The sequence below is a fragment of the Oncorhynchus gorbuscha genome, linkage group LG24 (assembly GCF_021184085.1).
Source record: "Oncorhynchus gorbuscha isolate QuinsamMale2020 ecotype Even-year linkage group LG24, OgorEven_v1.0, whole genome shotgun sequence".
NCBI lineage: Eukaryota > Metazoa > Chordata > Actinopteri > Salmoniformes > Salmonidae > Oncorhynchus > Oncorhynchus gorbuscha.
The window spans coordinates 31,670,546-31,691,802 of NC_060196.1; the positions used below are offsets into that span (position 1 = coordinate 31,670,546).

Genomic DNA, 21,257 nt, shown 5'->3' on the forward strand with positions numbered 1-21,257 from the left:
AAACATTTGAAACATTTCAATTTCCTGATTGAACAACTTAGAACCACACCTCAAAAAAACCGAGAATCAACATAAGTGTGGTTGGTGCTATACGTTGGTGTTTGAAAGGGCATTCAGCGAATACTTTTGCTACTGGATATCGACATTGTTTGGGTACATTTAAGAACGGAGGTAAGTCAGCGCCGCTATTGAGACTTTGTTCTTCATGTAGGCTAACCTACTAGCTAATTCTGGAAATGAAAGGGGGTACGTGGTCATTGTTACAATGTTTCTCTTACTGAGAAGGCTTAGAGTTGGCCAAACCCAGAGACAATGGTGTTACGTTGCCTAGAATCTAAATCTCCTTGCACTTTCAACATTGATTCATTTGAACGTTTTATGCTTTTAAAGTAAACGACCAGATTCGATCAAACTCGAAGTCATTACTATTTGGTGAAATAATGCTTAGCCTATCGAGCTACATAAAGGTTTGCTATGTAGTGTATTTTGTGGCTATTCCCTTGAAAATGGCTTGGCTGGAGTGTGATCTGTCAGGTGTAAATCAAACACTTGTTTGAGTAGTTCTAGCCCAAGATTATCGGACTAAACTCCGTGTTGAAGTCCAGACACTTCATAAACCGGAGTTTAGTCCGCTAGCCCAAGTGTCTACCGTTACTCCTTAAGGTCGAAAGGATATTAATTTATTTTGAGGTAGACCGGCTCTAGCAGCCAAACTCAATCTATTTTAAACTGTGATACGGTTCTAGAAACATGAAGCCCTTTACTTTCATATAACGTCAAGATAATGTCACAAATGCAACATATACAGTGTTTTTAACCGGCTTTAATACAGTTTCAACAGGCAGTATTTGTCAAGAGTTACACCAGCGTTTCGCAAACTCTGTGCTCGTTTTGGTTTTTGCTGTAACACTACACAGCTGACTCAAAGGCTTGTTGATATTTGAATCAGCTGTGTAGTCCTAGGGCAAAAACCAAAACTTGCACTATGGGGGCCCCCCAGGGACCAAGTTTGGGGAAAAACCCGGCGTTACAAACAGGTGTTCAGAGCATGCTAGATAGAGGGACCACCTGTGCTAACTATCTGTCTTCTGTAAACACGCGCATGGGCATGTGGGAACGCAAACCCTGATAAAGTGTACTCGATTGAACATGTTGTTTATTTTTTTATATATTTTTTTTACAAATGATATATAGCCGATATGAAAGATGAAGTCATTATCCTTCCAAAATAGTAATGCGAGGGATGCGTGATACTGTTCATACCCAGCATCAGGACTCTAAACAAAACTCCCCCATACAGAATGTCTTCATCCAATGACTGGAATAATTCAAGCACTCTCTTTATCAGTTTTCATTGAAATGTTATGTTGTGTATACTGAACAAAAATATAAACGCAACATGCAACAATTTCAAAGATTTGACTGAGTTACAGTTCATATAAGGATTTTGGTCACTTGAAATAAACTCATTAGGCCCAAATCTATGGATTAACATGACTGGGAATGCAGATCGGTGTCTGTTGGTTACATATGCCTAAATAAATAAAAAAGTAGGCGAGTAGTCAGTATCAGTCAGTATCTGGTGAAACCACCTCATGCGGCACCACATATCTCCTTCGCATAGACTTGATCAGGCTGTTGATTGTGGCCTGTGGAAGGTTGTCCCACTCATCTACAAACATGCTTAATGGGTGACATGTCTGGTGTGTATGCAGGCCATGGAAGAACTGGGACTTTTTCAGCTTCCAGGAGTTGTGTACAGATACATGCAACATGGGGCTGTGCATTATCATGCTGAAATATGAGGGGATGGTGGCGGATGAAAGGCACGACAATGGGCCTCAGGATCTCGCCGTGGTATCGCTGTGCATTCAAATTGCCATCAATAAAATGCCATTGTGTTCGTTTTCCGTATCTTATTCCTGCACGTACCATAACCCCACCGCCACCTGGGGCACAGCAAACTGCTCTGGTGAACATTCCTGCAGTCAGCATGCCAATTGCATGCTCCCTCAACATCTGTGCCGTTGTGTGACAAAACTGCACATTTTTGTGGCCTTTTATTGTCCCCAGCACAAGGTGCACCTGTGTAATGATCATGCTGTTCAATCAGCTTCTTGATATGCCACACCTATTAGGTGGATTGATTATCTTGGCATTGGAAATGCTCACAAACAGGGATTTAAACAAATTTGTGCACAACATTTTAGAGAAATACAATTTTTTTGCGGATGGTACATTTCTGAGATCTTTTATTTCCATTCAAGAAACATGGGCCAAACACTTTACATGCGTTTTATTTTTTAGTGTACTTTTCTTTTTCACATTAAAGTAGTAACAATATGTTCCCTCAAGACCGAGTATTCATTTCCTCTAAGAGATGAGAGAGCTAGACAAATTACATAGCCTGTTTATGACAAGATTTCTTATTTTTTGTCAGTTCCAAATTAGAGGTCTAAAGCATTCAGGGAAGTCAGGCTGGCGACAGTGGCTCAGTCAGTTGACTGCATTGGGTAAAGTAAGCCATTGTGGTCTATTTTCAGGAGGGCATAGTTTTGGGATGAGACTGTAAATGGTCTCGTACTCCCTCACTGTTGCTTCTCCTCTATGGGAAAGCCCATTGGTCAGGGATGGGTTTGGCTCCTCTTCAATACTGTGTGCTCCAACCTCACTGTTGAGGTCTTCAGCTTGATAATATTGTAGCCAACCCTGGTCTCTGGCATGAAAACAAAACCCCATACACCACGGCCGGCCCGCTCATTACCTATGTTGGCAGATTGATAAGGGTGGCATTTTCTGAGCTAAACTGACCAAGGCGCACCACCACCAACAACAACGCATAACTTCACATAATTCTGCCCTGAAACAGTGGCAATTTCCCTCAACCAGTAGCATAAGAGCTTTTTAGGTGAGCGTTGATGCCGCCATGTGATAAGCAGTGCCCACTTTGTCAAAGGCAAGGGCACAAAATATTTTGCTTGTCCATTCCCAGCGTGCCTCTCCAGGGTGCTGTTTTAGAGACTCATCCCTGTGGCGTTCCACCAATGTCCCGTCAAAAAAAATGTATTTGTCATAACTCATGTAGCAGAATTAGGATATGTCATAAATCTAAATATATCCGTGCTGTATAGAAACCCTGTATTCAGTACTTGAATAGCTCAATTGATTAGTCACAGGAATCAGGACTAATAAAGCCAATGCAACGGCCTGTTTACATGTGGTGGACCTACCACATAGATGGGCATTCATACAATTCCATTGCCAGCGACATGGTAGGCTACACCCCAGTAAGCACGAGCCGACATATTTTGGATGGCTATTCTCGGTTCTGTCCAGATCGGAAGTCTTTTTGTGTGTTACAAATGTTAGGCTTACCACAGATGGGCATTCATAAGAATTTTAGGCAACACTGTAGGCTACAATGCTCGTGCCACTGCAGAAATCAAATGAATCTAATTTACCACCCAACCCTAAGGTAAACTAGAGACAATTTTTTTGGGGTTGCTACATGAATTCATAAATATTATTTCATAGTTTTAAAGAAAAACCCTTGAGTGGGTGTGTCCAAACTTTTGACTGGTACTGTATGTGTGCAGGGCCAGGGAAATTCTATCTTTTAGTTTGTTAGTGTTTTCAGTTCATGTCTGAGGTGGTTAGAACAGCCACTCAGCAGCTGAGCCTGGCATATGGGGAGTGTACTTTACCCCCTGCTAGTGTGGAACTCTGTGAAGTAACCTATGACCAGTGACACGCAGGGGGGTTGATAATTCCGATAAAGATAACAGGAAATGTCAAACTAGCTGTATTGAGTCATGGAAGTGTCGAATCCCATTGTGACATTAACTGCGTCCTTTCCTGTACGTTTGACTTGGTACTTGTTGCAGATAGGAGCAACTTTAATCTTTATTCATTCCATTCTTTAAAAGGACACCCCAGTGTACACTGTCACATTAGTGACCTAAGTAGTGGGGGTAAAGGGAGGTTCCTATACTGTAAGCAAAAGGTCTATGTATACATTGACCATACTTAATCTTTCATGAGAAGAGTCACTTTGGAGACCTATTTCATTAAGCCTACCAGTAAGTCATTCTGGGAGGACAGGACTTTATATATACTCCTGTTATGGGCTAATGGTTCTCTTCCCCATTTTAATTTGGGATTGATGCGTAGTTGCACACAACAGCTGATGTGGAAAATGGACACTAGACCTCTTTCAGACCTGAATAACTTGGTGAAGATAGGTCTCTTCAAAATCAACTACATTCATGTAGCTGCTACCTGCTTTTCATCTAGTGCCAGGCAGGAATCACTACACTGATCCTTTTCTCAATTTAAAGCAACCTTTCTCAAGACCTCAGTTCCAATAGAATTCTAAACACCTGAACCAGTCATCAGATCATGGATGGCAGTGCATTGGATTCCGTGAAAGATCCATGTTGTCCTCAAGCTGTTGCTTGAAAACTGATGTCTGCGGTTTTTAAATGTGCCATTAACCAGTTGTAAAGTTTTGATTTAAAAAAAAAACCAGATCCCATGAAAAGGCCTCATTGTAATTCCTCCGTTAGACCACTCTCCTCCTTTTTCCTCTCGCCTTTTGACAGTGAGCCACTGACCCACATCCAATATTCCACCCAGTTGGTAGGTAGCTTGCAGGTCTCTATTGCATTTTCACACGCTTATAGGATAGGTGGTGTAACTATTGAGCATGTCATTGAATAACTGTGACCATTGAGGGGGCATTCTGCAGTTGTTACATACATTTATGCATATGTACCCATTTGATTCTTGAGGAATATAACTTCTAAATATCTCATGAGCTTAGTTAAACTATTGTACTGCATTAGAACCCAAAATTTAAGCTTGTTTTGCTCCAATGTTTGTAAACGAAGTAAATGTAAACAAATGCTGTATTGCGTTTTTTACAGCTAAAACTATAATGTTGATGTCATGGATGCTCCGCGTATGAATTTGAGTGGTTACACTTCTTCAGCTCCACCCCTCCACCTTTTACAGAAACCGTGGGGGGTGAAACGCTTTGTTTATTGTTTCGACTGCAGATCGCCTCGTTAAAACAGCCAACAAGGGTATCAGAACATCTTAATCTCAACATTGTTGTTGCTGAAAGATCTCATCAAAAGGTTTTGAGATGCGAGGATCACAACCAGTGTACGAATCCTAAGGTTCCAATTGTATCTTTTCCAGCTCACATATGTGGTCCTTCTGTAGCTCAGTTGGTAGAGCATGGCGCTTGTAACGCCAGGGTAGTGGGTTCAATCCCCGGGACCACCCATACGTAGAATGTATGCACACATGACTGTAAGTCGCTTTGGATAAAAGCGTCTGCTAAATGGCATATATTATATTATTATATTATTATAATGCTGTTAGATCTGGCTCTATTAATTGGTCATCACGCTAGGTTACTCCCTACTCGTCTAGGCCAGAGGCGTTGTCTTAATGTCTATAGTGTGACCTGGCACCTTATCATTTTTGAGGGAACAGAGCTTGGCATTATGAGCCCATGTCAACAGGGAGACTTCTGTGGAAAGGTTTTTTGTGTTTTGTTGCCCTTGGTGTGTTGTATGAGCATCTGTGAGCTTGTCTTTAGTCCGGGTCGAATGTAATTTTCATCAATATATCTGCTCACATTACCTCTTGTCTGTGTTGCTTCTCAATTCATAAATCCCAGTAAGTTGTAGCCATCAAGCTCTATGTACACACGTGCTGTTCATTCTGCCTATTTGGAAAAGAGAGCTGCAATGAAATGTGTTTTACCTGGATGTCTGTTAGCATGTCTATGGAATTTTTTAGCCACGTCAGTGTTTGGTGAGTTAGCAGGAAGTATCGTCACTGTCAGCCTACCCACGGGGATATGAAATGAACAAACCCACGTTGAGACCATAAGTCTTGCTAACTGCTTTAGACTGGTCAAGTTGATGCCTTGTATTAAAATAAAATAAAATTTGAAGATACATTTTAATAAGCCCCCCCCCCAAGACAAAAAAACTGGGTTAGGTGACATACTCTGCAATTGGACTCATGCATCACATGCTGTCTGCTACTGTAGCTACATTGTGGTGTTTGCCGTGTCATTTTAACAAGGTTAGTGTCACATTGCTTCTTTGTCAACCTTCTTGTTTTGGCTTTTCTGGCTTTTCTGCCCGTTCAGCACAGATAACAGGGAAGCCTCAGCAGCACTGAGGATCATGTGAAATCTGGACTGACACAGGAGTCCAGTGAGTGAGGGCAGGAGGATTCCATTATTTGTGTTGGCAATATAAACACTTCTGAGTTCTCACTCTGTCGATGCAAAGATACACATGCATCCATAGAAGGTTGTTGGATGGTTTTGGCACAAAGATGTGATGTTGTCTCAAGGGATCCTGACAGGGTGAAGAAGTATTAAACTGTCAACCATTTTTGTACCGTCTGAGGAACCACCTTGCCCATTTAATGATGAGACAAAGTTGGGTGGGGGAAAAATCCCTGTGGGGAACCAGAACGATTCTTCCCTGTTCCCACAGGGTAGCCTGTAGTAGTTGAACAAATAAACAGCTGTGACCTAAGAAGATATGCAAAATATAGCACCATCTTATCAAGGCCTCTCCAGCACTTCAACCGATGAGTCTCCAGTAGTAATTCAACAGAACTGGACTGTCACTCTTCTGAAGAGGGTTCGTTTTTGCTCATCGTTCGTTGCTCTTCAGAGGAAACCTCAAATTAGAGAGAGACTGCCCCAGGTCTCTGGAAAGCCGGTTTATTTATACAACATGATGAGCATGCCGTCAGAGACCAGATGAGCCCAAAGCGAGAGTTTCCGTTAATCCTTACCTCACCAGACAAGTATTTCAACTGCCCCAAGTCTGTCCCTACCCCCACCCTCTGTTCTTCTTTTGGTGCTATGAATCATGGGAAACTTGGTCATGAGGTTACTCTCCTCTAAATAGTGTACCATAGGAGATATTCCGAGCCCCAGTGCTGTCCTATAGACAGTTCACAGTTCTATCCCTCTTTCTGAGTACTGTGTTCTCACCATGCTGTGTGTCCTCACTATAATCCCTTTTTTTAAGTGTACCTGCTCTGGGGTGAAACCGTAAGAGGTCAAGGCGGAAAGAAGTTAGACCCAGACTATGCCCGTGCAAGGCTGGCTCGGCCAGTGGCTCAACTCTACAGACGCCTGTGTCCTATTTGACTTGTGCCAGCCTGCCTGCCTTGCCGTCCATCCACACTCTTTATGTCGTCATACGTGTCTGTGTACAGACTTCATCCCAATAAGCCATGGGGCCTGAGAACCGTCTCTACACCCACTGACCAGCCCGTCTTAATACCCTGATGCCTTTACCGTGCACCAGTCGACTGGCTCTCTGACTGCCCCGATGACTGTTAACTAAAAAGCCTATAAGTGAACTACACAGTGAGCGTGTCAGCCTAGTAGCTTACCTGTTAAAACCGCTGTGATGCCCAAATGGCAGCAATGTGCTTGTGCTATCAAGTGACCCACTCTGTGTGGTGCCTTAGATTTACTCTTACTTAGTTCTGGAAAACAACAGCTTTGTGCTAATTTTTCCAGAACTGTGCTAATTCTAATGTCTTAAGGAGGTTATTGCTACCGTATTTTTGTATCTGGTTTGAGAGAGCATAGGGTTGACCTTGTTCTTGTGAAAAGGTGTGTGAGAGAGACTCCACCACACACACACACACGCACACACACACATTCCTAAACAGTTTCCTCACACAGCCTCTGGGCACGATAAAGCGGAGCTGGAGGAGAGCCATGTCATTATGAAAAGTTTAATCAAACGATCGGCAGCGGGCCCAAAGTAAACTAAAGTCCAAGCACAGTAGTGGAAAACAACCTGTAGAAGCAGAGTCCTTGGAGCAGGCGGTAACCATGGCGCCGCTACTCTCCCCTATTTGACCTAGATTTTTAGTTTTTTATGTGTTGACTTAGGCTGTGTGCTGTTTAAAAAAAAAGTTTTTTATTTGTAGTTCTAGTCTATTAATGTTCTGTATTATGTTTTGTGTGGACGTTTTAGGAAGAGTAGCTGCTGCTGCTTTCGCAACAGATAATGGGGATCCTAATAAAAATGCCAGAAAGCCGCAGCTCTAATTTGCCTTAACGGCTCATCAGTGACCACCTTAAGCATGGTGATAAACCAAAGACGACACTAAGTCGTATAAACCAAACTTTTATGAAGGCAATAATGGTCTTGGCAGAACTTTCTTTCACGCTGCAAAAGAGGTCATATAAATGGCTTCGGAGATGGTGCTCCACAGTGTTTATCATTTAGGCTTCCTCATGTGACTTAGCAAGGCTGGAACTGGGACGAGATGGGAACAACCTAGAGGCGAAAGGCGGATGCTTCGATCCTTACTAGGACAACTGGTCCTTACTGTTTGCAAATGTTTTTTTCACCCTTTGGTATGTCTTTCTCATGGCTAATGTGCTTGTCACCTTGTTTTGTAAAGCTGTATGTTTAAACGTGTTCTACATCCGTCTCTGATCAAACCTTCCGTTATGTCGGAACTTGGAACAGAAGACGGGGGGGGGTTGTGGTCAGACCACAAACCCTTGAGTCTTAGAACTGGGGGACGGGGCAATGTGAGTCAATGTGTCGTCATCGGCACAATTCGGCACTCATGAAGCAGACTTACTCACGAAGAATTGCATCATTTTAAAATGGTGCGAGCTAAACACTGTTCTAGACCAGATGCTGGTTTGGGTAGAATGCAGTAAGAAGTACGCTGCCTACACCTGCATTGCTTGCTGTTTGGGTTTTAGGCTGGGTTTCTGTAAAGAAATTTGACATAAGCTGATGTACATTTGATTTGCTACCACCTTAGGAGGTTAGGCTTGAAGTGATATGTTGGCTAAAAATAAAATGAACTAGTAGGACCATGTTCACATTACATTGGCTATTTTGTTTTATGAACTCCTGTCTCAACAGATTAAACCCTGCGGCCTTTAATCTGACTGGATACCCGAAGAAGGATCAAGACGCCGGGAGGCTTGAGCGAATCAGGACCTGACCTTTTGGGGGCGGTGGGTTTGGGGATTGACCAACTTTGGCTATCTGATGCAAGGGATCTGGATGCATCAGGACTATCCCAAGATTGAGGGTCACAGAGGATACCTGTCTTCACCAGCCTGCAGGGCGGCGACAGAGAGCAGGGCGCTGAACCGACAGAACCGGCAGAGCCCAGGAATGAGCGAGTTCTGGCACAAGATGGGCTGCTGCGTGGTGGCCAAACCCCCACCGGTGAGTCTGGGCCAGCTGCCCTTTTATTTACTCATGTAGAAGTATAAAATGCCCACTACTCTAACGTTCTTTGTCAGGTTTCACAAAATTCCTCATCAAATAGATGTATTTGACTATGAAGTTTACTCTCCAAGCTTGCACTATATTAGATCCTGGCCAATTCTATTCAACCCTCTCTTGCCAAGTTCCACAGAGGTTGTTAGAGGTCCCTGGCTAATCTTGTAGCCAAAGGCAAGGTTTGGGCATCCCAGGCAGCCAAGCATGCTTACTCTGACCACACACAAGAACTTAGTGTTTTTGGCTGTTGCATTCAACACAAAGTTATCAGATTTCTATTGGTATGTACAGAGGCCCAATCAAGGGAGTCCTAAATGCATGCTTAGAACAGCCAAAAGTGAAACACTCCCCAACGATCTATCTACCCATTATTATTTTGTACGCCAAGATGTTATGGGGGACCCTTTTTTAAATGCATCAAAGTTCAATAAATCTGTTGGCAAAGGCCGACGTATTTATGGTGTTTTTCAGACTCCATCTGCATTCACTTACAGGCTGATATCTTTAAACGGGGGTTTTATAGCTTGCCGTTTAGAGGCATCCACATCATGAGCGATATCTTGAGTGCCATCTTTTGATTTGTTATTTCATGTGTACTATACTTAGGGTGAATGCCAGTCATTAATATTCACTGACCATGTGACCCACATTTATAACTTTGACCGTGCATAGTTGTGTCCATCAGTAATGTAGGCATCACAATATTGGGACGGACTGTATTGAAATCATGTCCTTAATATCTTTACATTCTAGTCTGATGTTGATTAAATGACGCTAACGATTGAATCGATCTGTCCAGGGAACTATAATGCCTGGACCTAGAGTAGCTTAGCGCCATCAGGTGTTTCAAAGCATTTCATGGAATCCTGGCCAGCATTACAGGGGTGAATAGAGAGGTCCTTTTTGATGACCGAACATATCAGTGTGTCGCCGGAGAGTGGAAGAACTTCCCTTTAGCGCTCCAGAAGTGACCCTTGACCTCAGGGCGGCACCCTTTCCTGGCCCGGGTTTTGCAGGGAGAGTTGCGTAACGGCGGGTTGTGTTAATCTGTTCCCACTCATCAAAAATGAACCTGGGGGCCCAGGAGGGAGGAAGGGGACTGGGCCCAGGAGGGAGGAAGGGGACTGGGCCCAGGAGGGAGGAAGGGGACTGGGCCCAGGAGGGAGGAAGGGGACTGGGCCCAGGAGGGAGGAAGGGGACTGGGCCCAGGAGGGAGGAAGGGGACTGGGCCCAGGAGGGAGGAAGGGGACTGGGCCCAGGAGGGAGGAGAGAGGAAGGGGACTGGGGCACTGTCCTGTGGGATGGCTTTTTCCCTTCCTCTTTTCTTATTTATTTTTAGGGCCTGTGTTTGTTCTATTGTTGAGGGAGGACTGTACAATTACGCCACTTTATATAAATACATGCGGAGGTTTACATGGTGGAACTGTTTAGAGAGGAAAGGGGCTTGTGTGGCATGTCATTTATTTTATTTTATATTACTGCATTGAGACCCTTCTTACTGATGCTCTCATGAGATGTTGGTAGTTTGGGTCTGCCTAACTTCCTGTATGTCAGTCATGTAATTGCTACCCACTTTTCTAAGCACAGGCTATGCCAAAGGGTTTCTGACACCAAAATGGTTGCTATTACACATACTGAAGGCCTCTCCTAAAATAAGTTGCTAAGCGACGGTTTCTCTTTTGCAGCACACGCAGCTGACCAATTAGCTAGACCTTCCATAAATCAGCCACGGGATAGCCTACCTCCCGTTATGCAACGTTGTAGTGTGTGCTTATTTCTGAGTTTGGTATGACTCATGGCTGCCACTTGAGTGGATGCCAACCAGCTGTGCATTTGGTTAGGTTTGGTATGCCTTTTTTAATGTTTTCAAGTGCTGTTTGGACTAAAGTACCAAACGGCAGAGTGTTTTAAGTTTTAATCGATTGCCGTTATTGATACTCGGAAGTTGGTCTACACAGAGAGGCTCCAACTTGATCGTCGAAGAATGTCAGTAGAGCCAAGAAAAGTATAGGGGTTACCTTATTTGGTCGCGTGTGTTGTTTGAGTTCAATTCCTGGCGTCTTACGTTGCTCGGTGTTCACTGATTCAATATGCCTGCTGAAATGGTCGTGAGGTTTTGTCTTTCCGAGTCTGTGGGAATGACTGCTTTCCTCTGTCATGCCAATGTAGCAACAAGAATGGTCGGAAAGATGCCTGATTCATTGGGTATGTAGGCATGCTCCAACAGATCCTCCGAAGTCGAGATGACGTCAAGAAGAAAAGACACGCGCGCACACAGTGGTCTACCTTGTTTTTGTTACATGACTTGCTCATAGGATACAGGGTTCAACGTTTGGTCAGCAGCACGTTTGTAAACATGGGTCAAGGTTGCTTATGTAACACTTAAAATGGCTAACGGTCTATATCCTGGTCAAATCAAATGTATTTATGTAGCCCTTTATACATCAGCTGATATCGCAATGTGCTGTACAGAAACCCAGCCTAAAACCCCAAACGGCAAGCAATGCAGGTGTAGAAGCACGGTGGCTAGGAAAAACTCCCTAGAAAGGCCAAAACCTAGGAAGAAACCTAGAGAGGAACCAGGCTATGAGTGGTGGCCAGTCCTCTTCTGGCTGTGACAGGTGGAGATTATAACAGAAGAACATGGCCAACATGTTCAAATGTTCATAAATGACCAGCATGGTCAAATAATAATAATCACAGTAGTTGTCGAGGGTGTAGCAAGTCAGCACCTCAGGAGTAAATGTCAGTTGGCTTTTCATAGCTGATCATTAAGAGTATCTCTACCACTCCTGCTGTCTAGAGAGTTGAAAACTGCAGGTCTGGAACAGGTCAGGATTCCATAGCCACAGGCAGAACAGTTGAACCTGGAGCAGCAGCATTGCCAGCTGGCCTGGGGACTGCAAGGAGTCATCATGCCAGGTAGTCCTGAGGCATGGTCCTAGGGCTCAGGTCCTCCGAGAGAGAAAGAAAGAGAATTAGAGAGAGCATACTTAAATTCACACAGGACACCGGATAAGACTGGAGAAGTACTCCAGATATAACAAAATGACCCTAGCCCCCCAACACATAAACTACTGCAGGATAAATACTGGAGGCTGAGACCGGAGGGGACAGGAGACACTGTGGCCCCATCCGATGATACCCCCGGACAGGGCCAAACGGGAAGGATATAACTCCACCCACTTTGCCAAAGCACAGCCCCCACACCACTAGAGGGATATCTTCAACCACCAACTTACCATCCTGAGACAAGGCTGAGTATAGCCCACAAAGATCTCCCCCACGGCACAACCCAAGGGGGGGCGCCAACCCAGACGGGAAGATCACATCAGTGACTCAACCCACTCAAGTGACGCACTCCTCCTAGAGACTGCATGAAAGGGCACCAGTAATCCAGTGACTCAGCCCCTGTAATAGGGGTAAAGGCAGAGAATCCCAGTGGAAAGAGGGGAACCGGTCAGGCAGAGACCGCAAGGGCGGTTCGGTGCTCCAGAGCCTTTCCGTTCACCTTCACACTCCTGGGCCAGACAACACTCAATCATATGAAGAGATGAGTCTTCAGTAAAGACTTAAAGGTTGAGACCGAGTCTGCGTCTCTCACATGGGTAGGCAGATCATTCCATAAAAAATGGAGCTCTATAGGAGAAAGCCCTGCCTCCAGCTGTTTGCTTAGAAATTCTTGGGACAATTAGGAGGCCTGCGTCTTGTGACCGTAGCGTACGTGTAGGTATGTACGGCAGGACCAAATCAGAGAGATGGGTAGGAGCAAGCCCATGTAATGCTTTGTAGGTTAGCAGTAAAACCTTAATCAGCCTTTGCCTTAACAGGAAGAAAGGCTAGCACTGGAGTAATATGATTTAAAAAATGTGGTTCGAGTCAGGATTCTAGCAGCCGTATTTAGCACTAACTGAAGTTTATTTACTGCTTTATCCGGGTAGCCGGAAAGTAGAGCATTGCAGTAGTCTAACCTAGAAGTAACAAAAACTTGGATGAATTTTTCTGCATTTTTGGACAAAGTTTCTGATTTTTGCAATGTTACGTAGATGGAAAAAAGCTGTCCTTGAAACAGTCTTGATATGGTCGTCAAAAGAGAGATCAGGGTCCAGAGTAACACAAGAGGTCCTTCAGTTTTATTTGAGACGACTGTAACAACCATTAAGATGAATTGTCAGATTCAACAGAAGATCTCTTTGTTTCTTGGGACCTAGAACAAGCATCTCTGTTTTGTCCGAGTTTAAAAGTAGAACATTCGCAGCCATCCACTTCCTTATGTCTGAAACACAGGCTTCTGGCGAGGGCAATTTTGGGGCTTCACCATGTTTCATTGAAATTGTCAATGGCTATGGCATCTGCAAGCTCGCATCAGGAGATAATAAACTAACGATATAGTGGACAATTAAAAAGCCTTCATTTTTTATGGCTTATGCATAGCAAGAACAATATATTTAATATTCTAAGCCATCACATTAAAAACTTCTTTTTTTTTTTTAAATTAAAAATCCACTACTTGACTACTTCTGCAAGTTTTTTGCATAGAGGCTTTTTTGACATGGTTTACTATCCGGCATCAACTTCTGTTTGTTCTATAGTATTTCATCCCATGAACAATAAACCACCTCATGGTTTACACCTATAACCAAATAAGTGTTCCACTCCTGTGTCTCTAATAAAATAAGCTGCTTATTTGGGGACAAAATGTTGATCATTGTTCGATTAAGTGCATGTTTATGTTGTAATTTTAGAGCATCTTCTGAATTCAAATCTAATTTCGCTTTCATTTTTGGTTGCACAGCCGCTGTGCTATGCAGTTGCCTAGCCATATTTGAATTACTATAGGTCACTGGCCACTGACCTCTGGCGTTTTGCATTTGTTTCAGAAGAAGAAGAGGAGGAAGATTGACTGCAGCATGATCGGAGAGCCCACAAACTTTATGCACCTCACACACATTGGCTCCGGGGAGATGGTGGAAGGTTTGCCACCGGTATGTATAACGTTTTGGCTCCTGTCATGAAGACCATCCTTTTTACACATTTTGTAATCAGTGTTTTTGAAGAATGATATGTCAGTCTGTAATCTTGACAGATAAACCTAACAATTGCTGTTGGCCTGCTCATACTATTATTTGGTCTTTGCGTTATACTTGCATTGCATGTCAAATTAATTTTAAAAAAACAACTTATTTCAACACTTGGATCAAGTCTGGAAGATATTGCTTAAAACATCTCAGTGCACCATGGTACAAACCAGGGAATTAGTATTGTCCAGAGGTTTTCTTTGGACAAAAATGAATACAAAAACACTGCTTTCATACATGAACTGCTACACTTGTCCCACACCCATTCATTGGCTAATTGGCCCATCTCCAGCCGCCACCTGCAGCCTCACTTTTGAACAAGGCTCAGCCTGTGCAAGAGGCGGAAGTGGTCCTATGAAACGCAGGCCCTGAAATGGACCCCCTCCCTACCACTTCATGCCCATGATGTTCCCTACACCCTATTACTCAGTCCCTCTTCCCTCCCTGGGAGTGATTCCAGAGGGCACACAGAGAAGGGACAGTGACAGGGGACACAGCTGGAAGGCCTTGGCTGCTAAATGAAAGGCCCCCTCTGTGTCCTGCAACGCTGGTTGAAGATTCCCCCTATCATCTAGCACAGCAACCTAAAACAAGAGATCCTTTCTGTGCCTGTTAAAGGGGAACTCCGACATCCCACTGAAAACCAAGTGAACTCACCAGTGATCAAGTCTTGTTTACTTAGCATTGACAACCTTAATGAGCTTTAATGCCGAATGAGAGGCGTATACGTTTTGTGTTTCCACTAAGCCGGTGACTCCATTGCGAACCATGACTAACCCTTATAATGATGCAAAGCCCATTAATGGGCTGGAACAGTGTAAATAGGTGTGGTAGACAAACACTGCTGCCTTTTTTGATGAAGCAGAATTATTACATAACACCATTACGAAACGTCTGTCTGTGTAATCTTGACACTGTCTCCTTCAGCGGCGTCAGTATTCCGACTACAGGTTTTTTTTAAGTTTTCATGCACGGTGTTCTAATGTTGCAAAGTTAGCATTTTCACATAAACTAGAGGTGGGTATCCATCAACCGCTCGGGATTGTAGGGCTACAGTGTGTTTCCATTCGGCATATGAAATGTCAACATATCACACCATTTGTAAGTGAGCGAAGGGCACTTACTTAGCAACCACAGTTTTCGTTGTGTAATCCAGCTGCAGGTGGAATGACTCAAGGTATCTTTAATAACACCGACTGTTGCATAATACCAGAAAACAGGTCATATTGTCAATGTCCTCTGTTCTTGCTGGTTGACGCTCCATTGAATTTGACATGACTCTACCAGGCAGTGATGTTCGTATGACTGCCATGTTGCTCTTGTCCTTCATGCAGTCAGGGTCAGTCCAGGAACAGATGAGGTCCAAAGGACCCAGCACCAATGGCAGAAGCAGCCTCTTATAGCCAGTAAGTACTGTCTATATACTCCAGTGCGCACACATACTCACTCTTTAGCTCGTACTGTTTTAGGGGTTAAATAAATGTCCAGGTGAAAGCGTTCATCTTAATTAGTTTATTTTAGACTGGGGAATTGTTTGTCAAGCGGTACGAGTGGGATATTAATGGATGGCTCTCCTTATCTTTTGTTCTTCCGCATGACGACGATGAACTACTAGCCTAAGTTCTTGGAAAACTTTTTTGAAACTCCTTACTGTTTTTTTTTTTTTTTTGTATCTGAAGATATTCTTCAATGTTTAGCTTTTTATTCAGAAACTACTGCTCTCCAATGACATGTTTTGTTTGCGGTTTCAGACATATGGACCAATCCAAGGACTCGACGTGAGCTCATTTTCCACCTTCCTTGGACCCAGCCTCAAGCCAACCTTCATGGACCAACTCTGCATATTGCACTGCGGCCCACAATGACCACCGCAAATGGCAAAAAAACACAAAAAAAAAAGATGACTTAATTTCCCAGAATCCCTTTCGTCCCCCATCATCCAGTTTCAAATGGAACATGACTCTTGCCTTGAAGCGGGAAAGTACCCTGGATTCTCACTCAGCACTGGGGACTGGATGGGATTGTGAGTGGGCTTTTAGGAGGTATTTGTTACACTTCAGGCTGCTGGCAGATACAGATTTTCCCATTTGCCTCTGTCTTAAGCAAGGGATTGTCCGAACATTTCATATTTCACCAACAACACCGTCTCACAAGTGTGATACTGCTCTTTCAATAACGCAAACAAAAGTTTTCTTTGTTCATGATACGAAGTGGTGTGCATTTGTGCCCTTTTAAAAGTGTTGTCTGTAATGATTATAATGCCTTTATAAGTAGTAAATGGTGGAAACTGAGCCCATATGTTTCCTATAGTGCCATGACAAGCATGCACTTTTCATATGTATTGCTTAAAATGCAGTGGTCAAATTGTTATTTAGGTTTTGGAAGCAAAGTTTCTCAATTGACAAGCAGGATGTGGCATCACCCCTGGCTCCACCCGCTACTTGTCTGGAGCAGTTTAAGATCCAGTCTTAGCAGCACTGTAGACCTACAGTGTGGGAGTGGTCACGTGTAGGCCTACTTTGCTAATGTTTTGGCACTTTGCCCGTTTCACGTGGATGATTCTTAGAAGTTTTCTAGTCTCACACACATTCCACCATTAGTCACTCAGTCTTCCTTAGAAACGCACGGCAAGTGTTTCATAGACGACCCTCTCATATATACTTCTACCTTAAGTGTTATTGCCAAAGTTATGCCTTTATATATTAGTTTTGTTTTTTACCATGCCTGCTTTAACACCAGCACATCTGAACACTGGATAGCACTGGCAGGAAGCCAGAGGCGGTTAAAGCGTTGGGGCAAGTAACCGAAAGGTCGCTGGTTCAAATACCCGAGCAGGCGAGGTGAAAAAATGTATCAATGTGCCTTGCTCATAGGCACTGTACGATGGCTGACCCTATAAAACACTGCACCTATCTGGTGTACGAGACACAAAAAATAAGAAATTCATTACCTTCTGTCGTGTCCCATAGACTCCCTTTTTGGGGTTTTAAACAAGTTTGTATGGGGTAGTAGTCTTCTTGCGCAATCCACTTGTAAGCGCTTGAAAGCTGAATGTAAGATGCCGTAACTAATCTTAATCGTTTGCCTTTATCTAAAAACGAATCTAGTTGGACTGTTAGTTCAGCAGGTTTATGACGCCAACATCTCAAATGTATCAAACTATGGCAACTTGGCCTTGGTTCTCCTGTTGCAGTGTTCCTCTTAGAATTGGCCCCTGCCTGACTAAGCTGAGACATGCTCATTCACTTTTGAGCTATTCTGAAAGGTGACTTTATGGGCTTTCTGTTTCAATGGCAATCTACAGTTCAGGTTAGAGGAAACGGTAAAGCCTATAATACTACGGTGAGAAAGTGATGGCTGATTTTGCTTTCTGTTATTTTTCAATTTATCACGTTATTTTGCCTCATTACTGGTAAATGGACCCGCTGTTGTCATTGTATTCAATATTACATTTAGATGCATGCCTACTACAGTTCAGGCAAAAACTTGCCGTATGAGAGTCATTTTTATTATTTGTTTTAAGACTGCCCTCCATATTTTTGTCAGCTGTAAAGCTGGGTTTTAGAGTTTTGTTTTAAGATTTATCTCTGACTGAAGAGATTCCAGGATGCAATGTACTCTTTCTTTTTTCAGTTGCACTGTTTTCCCGGGTCTCTCTTAGTTTGAATTGCACATGTGTTCCACAGTCATCCTATGTGGACGTTGGTGAACAGATGTGTGATAGTAGAGGAAGTATTTCAACTGCCGCAAATCTGTGTTTTCTCCGCTTCTGGGCTTTTTCCCTCCTGAAAATACAGTCTATTTTATGTATCGATGTGTGTTTTTTGTTTGTTTGCTTGAAAGTGCCATTTACTTTGAATGGGCACATCCTCCAGAGGTTTATTTTATTTATGGTTTTACCTTTTATTTAACTAGGTAAGTCAGTTAAGAACAAATTCTTATTTATACACAAGTGCATATGAAAAATAAATGTTCCCCAATTCTGAAAGAGGGTAGCCCCAAGTTTGGGAACCCCTGATTTAGGGAATAATATGCAGACAAATTATACCCAGTTTAACAGTTTGGTGATAAGTCAGCAATACTTTCAGAGTTCAGGGAAATCAAACATTTCAAGTGTTTAATTAGTCTTCAGACCCAGATTGACAGCAAAAATCTGTAAACTAATCACTGATATTACATTTGCTGCGATGAACACGGCTCAAATTTGAGTTCCCCTGTTTCCAACAGCCAGAGCAAATCACACTGCAACGTTGCAGGAAGAGACTTACTATTATGAGGTTTCATCCAGCCTTCGCACATCTCATCCTCCAACATCTTGTGTTTTTATTACAAGCAGCTGTCTGAGACCACAGTAATCTCAACAACAACATAATAATGATTTTAATCTGTGTGAGCAGCCCAGAGTCAAACCATGGAGCAGAGCGCAGGATAACGCATTCATTACCTACTTCACTGGGGAAAGGGGGGGGGAAAGTGCACATGGAAAAAACTGAAAATGTGGTAGGTGTAAACAATGTGGGAAAAGACTGAAGCTACAGTCTTTTGCACTGACTAAACTTGACACGGGGCAAGGATGCCCCGATAAACTACTGGCTGGCAGTCGTGAGCTATTTGTAATTTATCTCCACAGACTAGAAATATATTTAACTTGATGCTGCCCACTAATTTACTTTTCAAGTATCATCACTTACTATTTCCAGTTAGTTTAATAAAGACGGACAAAATAGGGTTAGAAATGTTCGTTAAAGGTTTTTGAATGTTGACGACATTCTAAACCTTCAACTGAACCATCTGAGACTAAATGTATAAAGTAGACTGCATACGTCCCTTTACTCAATGTGCTGCTTTCCCCGGAATTACATCATATTTATTTGCTCCTTTTTCTATATTGGCATCTCTTTGAACCTACCCTACAATAGTGTTTGTTTTTCTCAGTGAGTTCTGTCCTGTCCTCGCCATAAGGTTTTCAGCTTCTCTCACCCGGCACTCTTCAATGTTTAAATAGTTTTTTTTTTTTTAGAGGATATTAAACCTTCAACACTCTACTTCCTCTTTAACAATGGATGCTGTTTCTATATAAAACATTGGGCATAGCCAATAGTTTTGGCGCTTGGCTGCAAACACCACTACACACATGGGGCCTGTCCTTGGCAGAGCCCAGCAAAAGCCCATCGCCTGAATGAAGGAAATCTATGGTCCATTGTGTTTCTTGATTACACTAAAAGCCGCCGGCAGATCAGATCGGACCTGGAACAAGATAAGAGCTCCTTTTCATTGGGTTTCAGCATGAGAAGTTGGAGCTGTTGGTTAATATATAACATGGGCTGTTTATATCGGGCCTCCAAATAATGACTGGTAGTGGTGGTTCTGTAATGAATCTTACACAATGACTGATGGTAGTTATCAGATGACTGAGCCACTGCTGAATTTGCTGTACTACAGGTCTTGTCTTACAACCCAACTAATGGAACATGCTGTAATGTCTCCAACTGTATTTATGGATGATGTTATAAAATTCTAATGAATTAAACTAGGGATTAAAGCAGTTCGGAGGTTTGAATGGGTCGTGGGTGTCTGAGATAAAAAAAAAATTAAATACAACTTTTATAATGGAAAATATTCCAGTCTGAACTTAAATGACTTCAACCGGGTATAAATGATAATGAACTTATTTTTTAATAATTTAACTTATCATATAGAAGTGTTTGCGACTTAATACCACATATGGACATTGAAAACACAAGCCAATGACGAGATACAATATCTAACAAACCATCTACTCTGTATACAACCCAGAACAGCATATCATGATTTTCTAATCAAGGGCTTGAAAACAAATCTTGATGCATGCACAGTAAAGAAATTAGCAACATCAGTAAAATCATCTCTAGATTCAAAACACCTGTTTTAAAGACCTGAATGACTCAAACTTTGGACTTCTTTTCCTATAGTGTAGATGGGATCGGCCGAGCCTGATTTCCGTAACTGTAAACCTCGGCCTGGCACCAGTCTCACACTTCATACACTGTTCTCTGTTCCTGTTTATTGAGTTTCCCCACATCTACCTCACTTCCTCTCCCTGTAAGAGTCCTTTTCCTGTGTGTCTGGTGGCTCCAAACAGCCAGTCTCACCTTCTGCGATCTGGGCCAAATTCCCCACTCCCTCTGTGTTCCTTTATTAAGTGCTGTGTGGAAGGGGAGGAAGCTGGTAGAGGCCAAACACCCTCCCACTGTACCCAACAGAGCTCCTAAAAACAACACATTCACTCCTGTACTGGATCACAAGTCTCAGTGTATAATGGGTTCTATTGAGTGCTAGCTCAAGATTTAAGTTGAACATGAGACATTGGGGTTTATTCATAAACGTGTTGATCACATGGAGTAGTTTCCTACTTAAAGGAAAATACAGGCGTTTCCAGAATCCAATTTGGTAAATCTTGGTGTTTTAAGAAATCATAATCTAAGTTCCATAGATGTACTTCCAATGGATTTGATGAGGGATTTACAAGCATGTTGTTTTCTCTCGGTAGACAAACATTTGAGAAAGTTACGTTATTAGGACAAAAATGTAAATAAAAGGATGGAATGAAATTACCCCCAGGTGATGCTTCCATCATAGGCAGTCAGCTACAGTGAACAAAAATATAAACGCAACAAGTTTTGTTCCTATCTTTCATGAGCTGAAATAAAATATCCCAGAAATGTTCCATATTGTCATGCCAAATTTGTTTACATCCTTATTAGTGAGCATTTCACCTTTGCCAAGATAATCCATCCATCTGACAAGTGTGGTATATCAACAAGTTGATTAAACAGCATGATCATTACATAAGTGCACCTTGTGCGGTGGACAAAAGGCCACT

The 21,257-nt window shown here is 42.8% G+C and overlaps 1 protein-coding gene across 1 annotated transcript; it reads left to right on the forward strand.

Annotated features, from left to right (window-relative positions):
- Positions 1–18,205, forward strand: LOC124012726 (CDC42 small effector protein 1-like). Its single transcript, XM_046326633.1, has 5 exons — positions 1–171; positions 8,949–9,260; positions 14,198–14,302; positions 15,730–15,801; positions 16,147–18,205. The coding sequence occupies exons 2-4, from the start codon at positions 9,078–9,080 to the stop codon at positions 15,796–15,798; spliced, it is 357 nt and encodes a 118-aa protein (XP_046182589.1). The 5' UTR covers positions 1–171; positions 8,949–9,077; the 3' UTR covers positions 15,799–15,801; positions 16,147–18,205.
- Positions 18,206–21,257: the final 3,052 nt, after the last annotated feature.

Coding starts and splice junctions, on each gene's coding strand:
- LOC124012726 (XM_046326633.1), top strand. CDS start 9,078: ATGCAAGGGATCTGGATGCATCAGGACTATCCCAAGATTGAGGGTCAC. Junction 9,261..14,197: donor TGGTGGCCAAACCCCCACCG/GTGAGTCTGGGC, acceptor CATTTGTTTCAG/AAGAAGAAGAGGAGGAAGAT. Junction 14,303..15,729: donor TGGTGGAAGGTTTGCCACCG/GTATGTATAACG, acceptor TCCTTCATGCAG/TCAGGGTCAGTCCAGGAACA.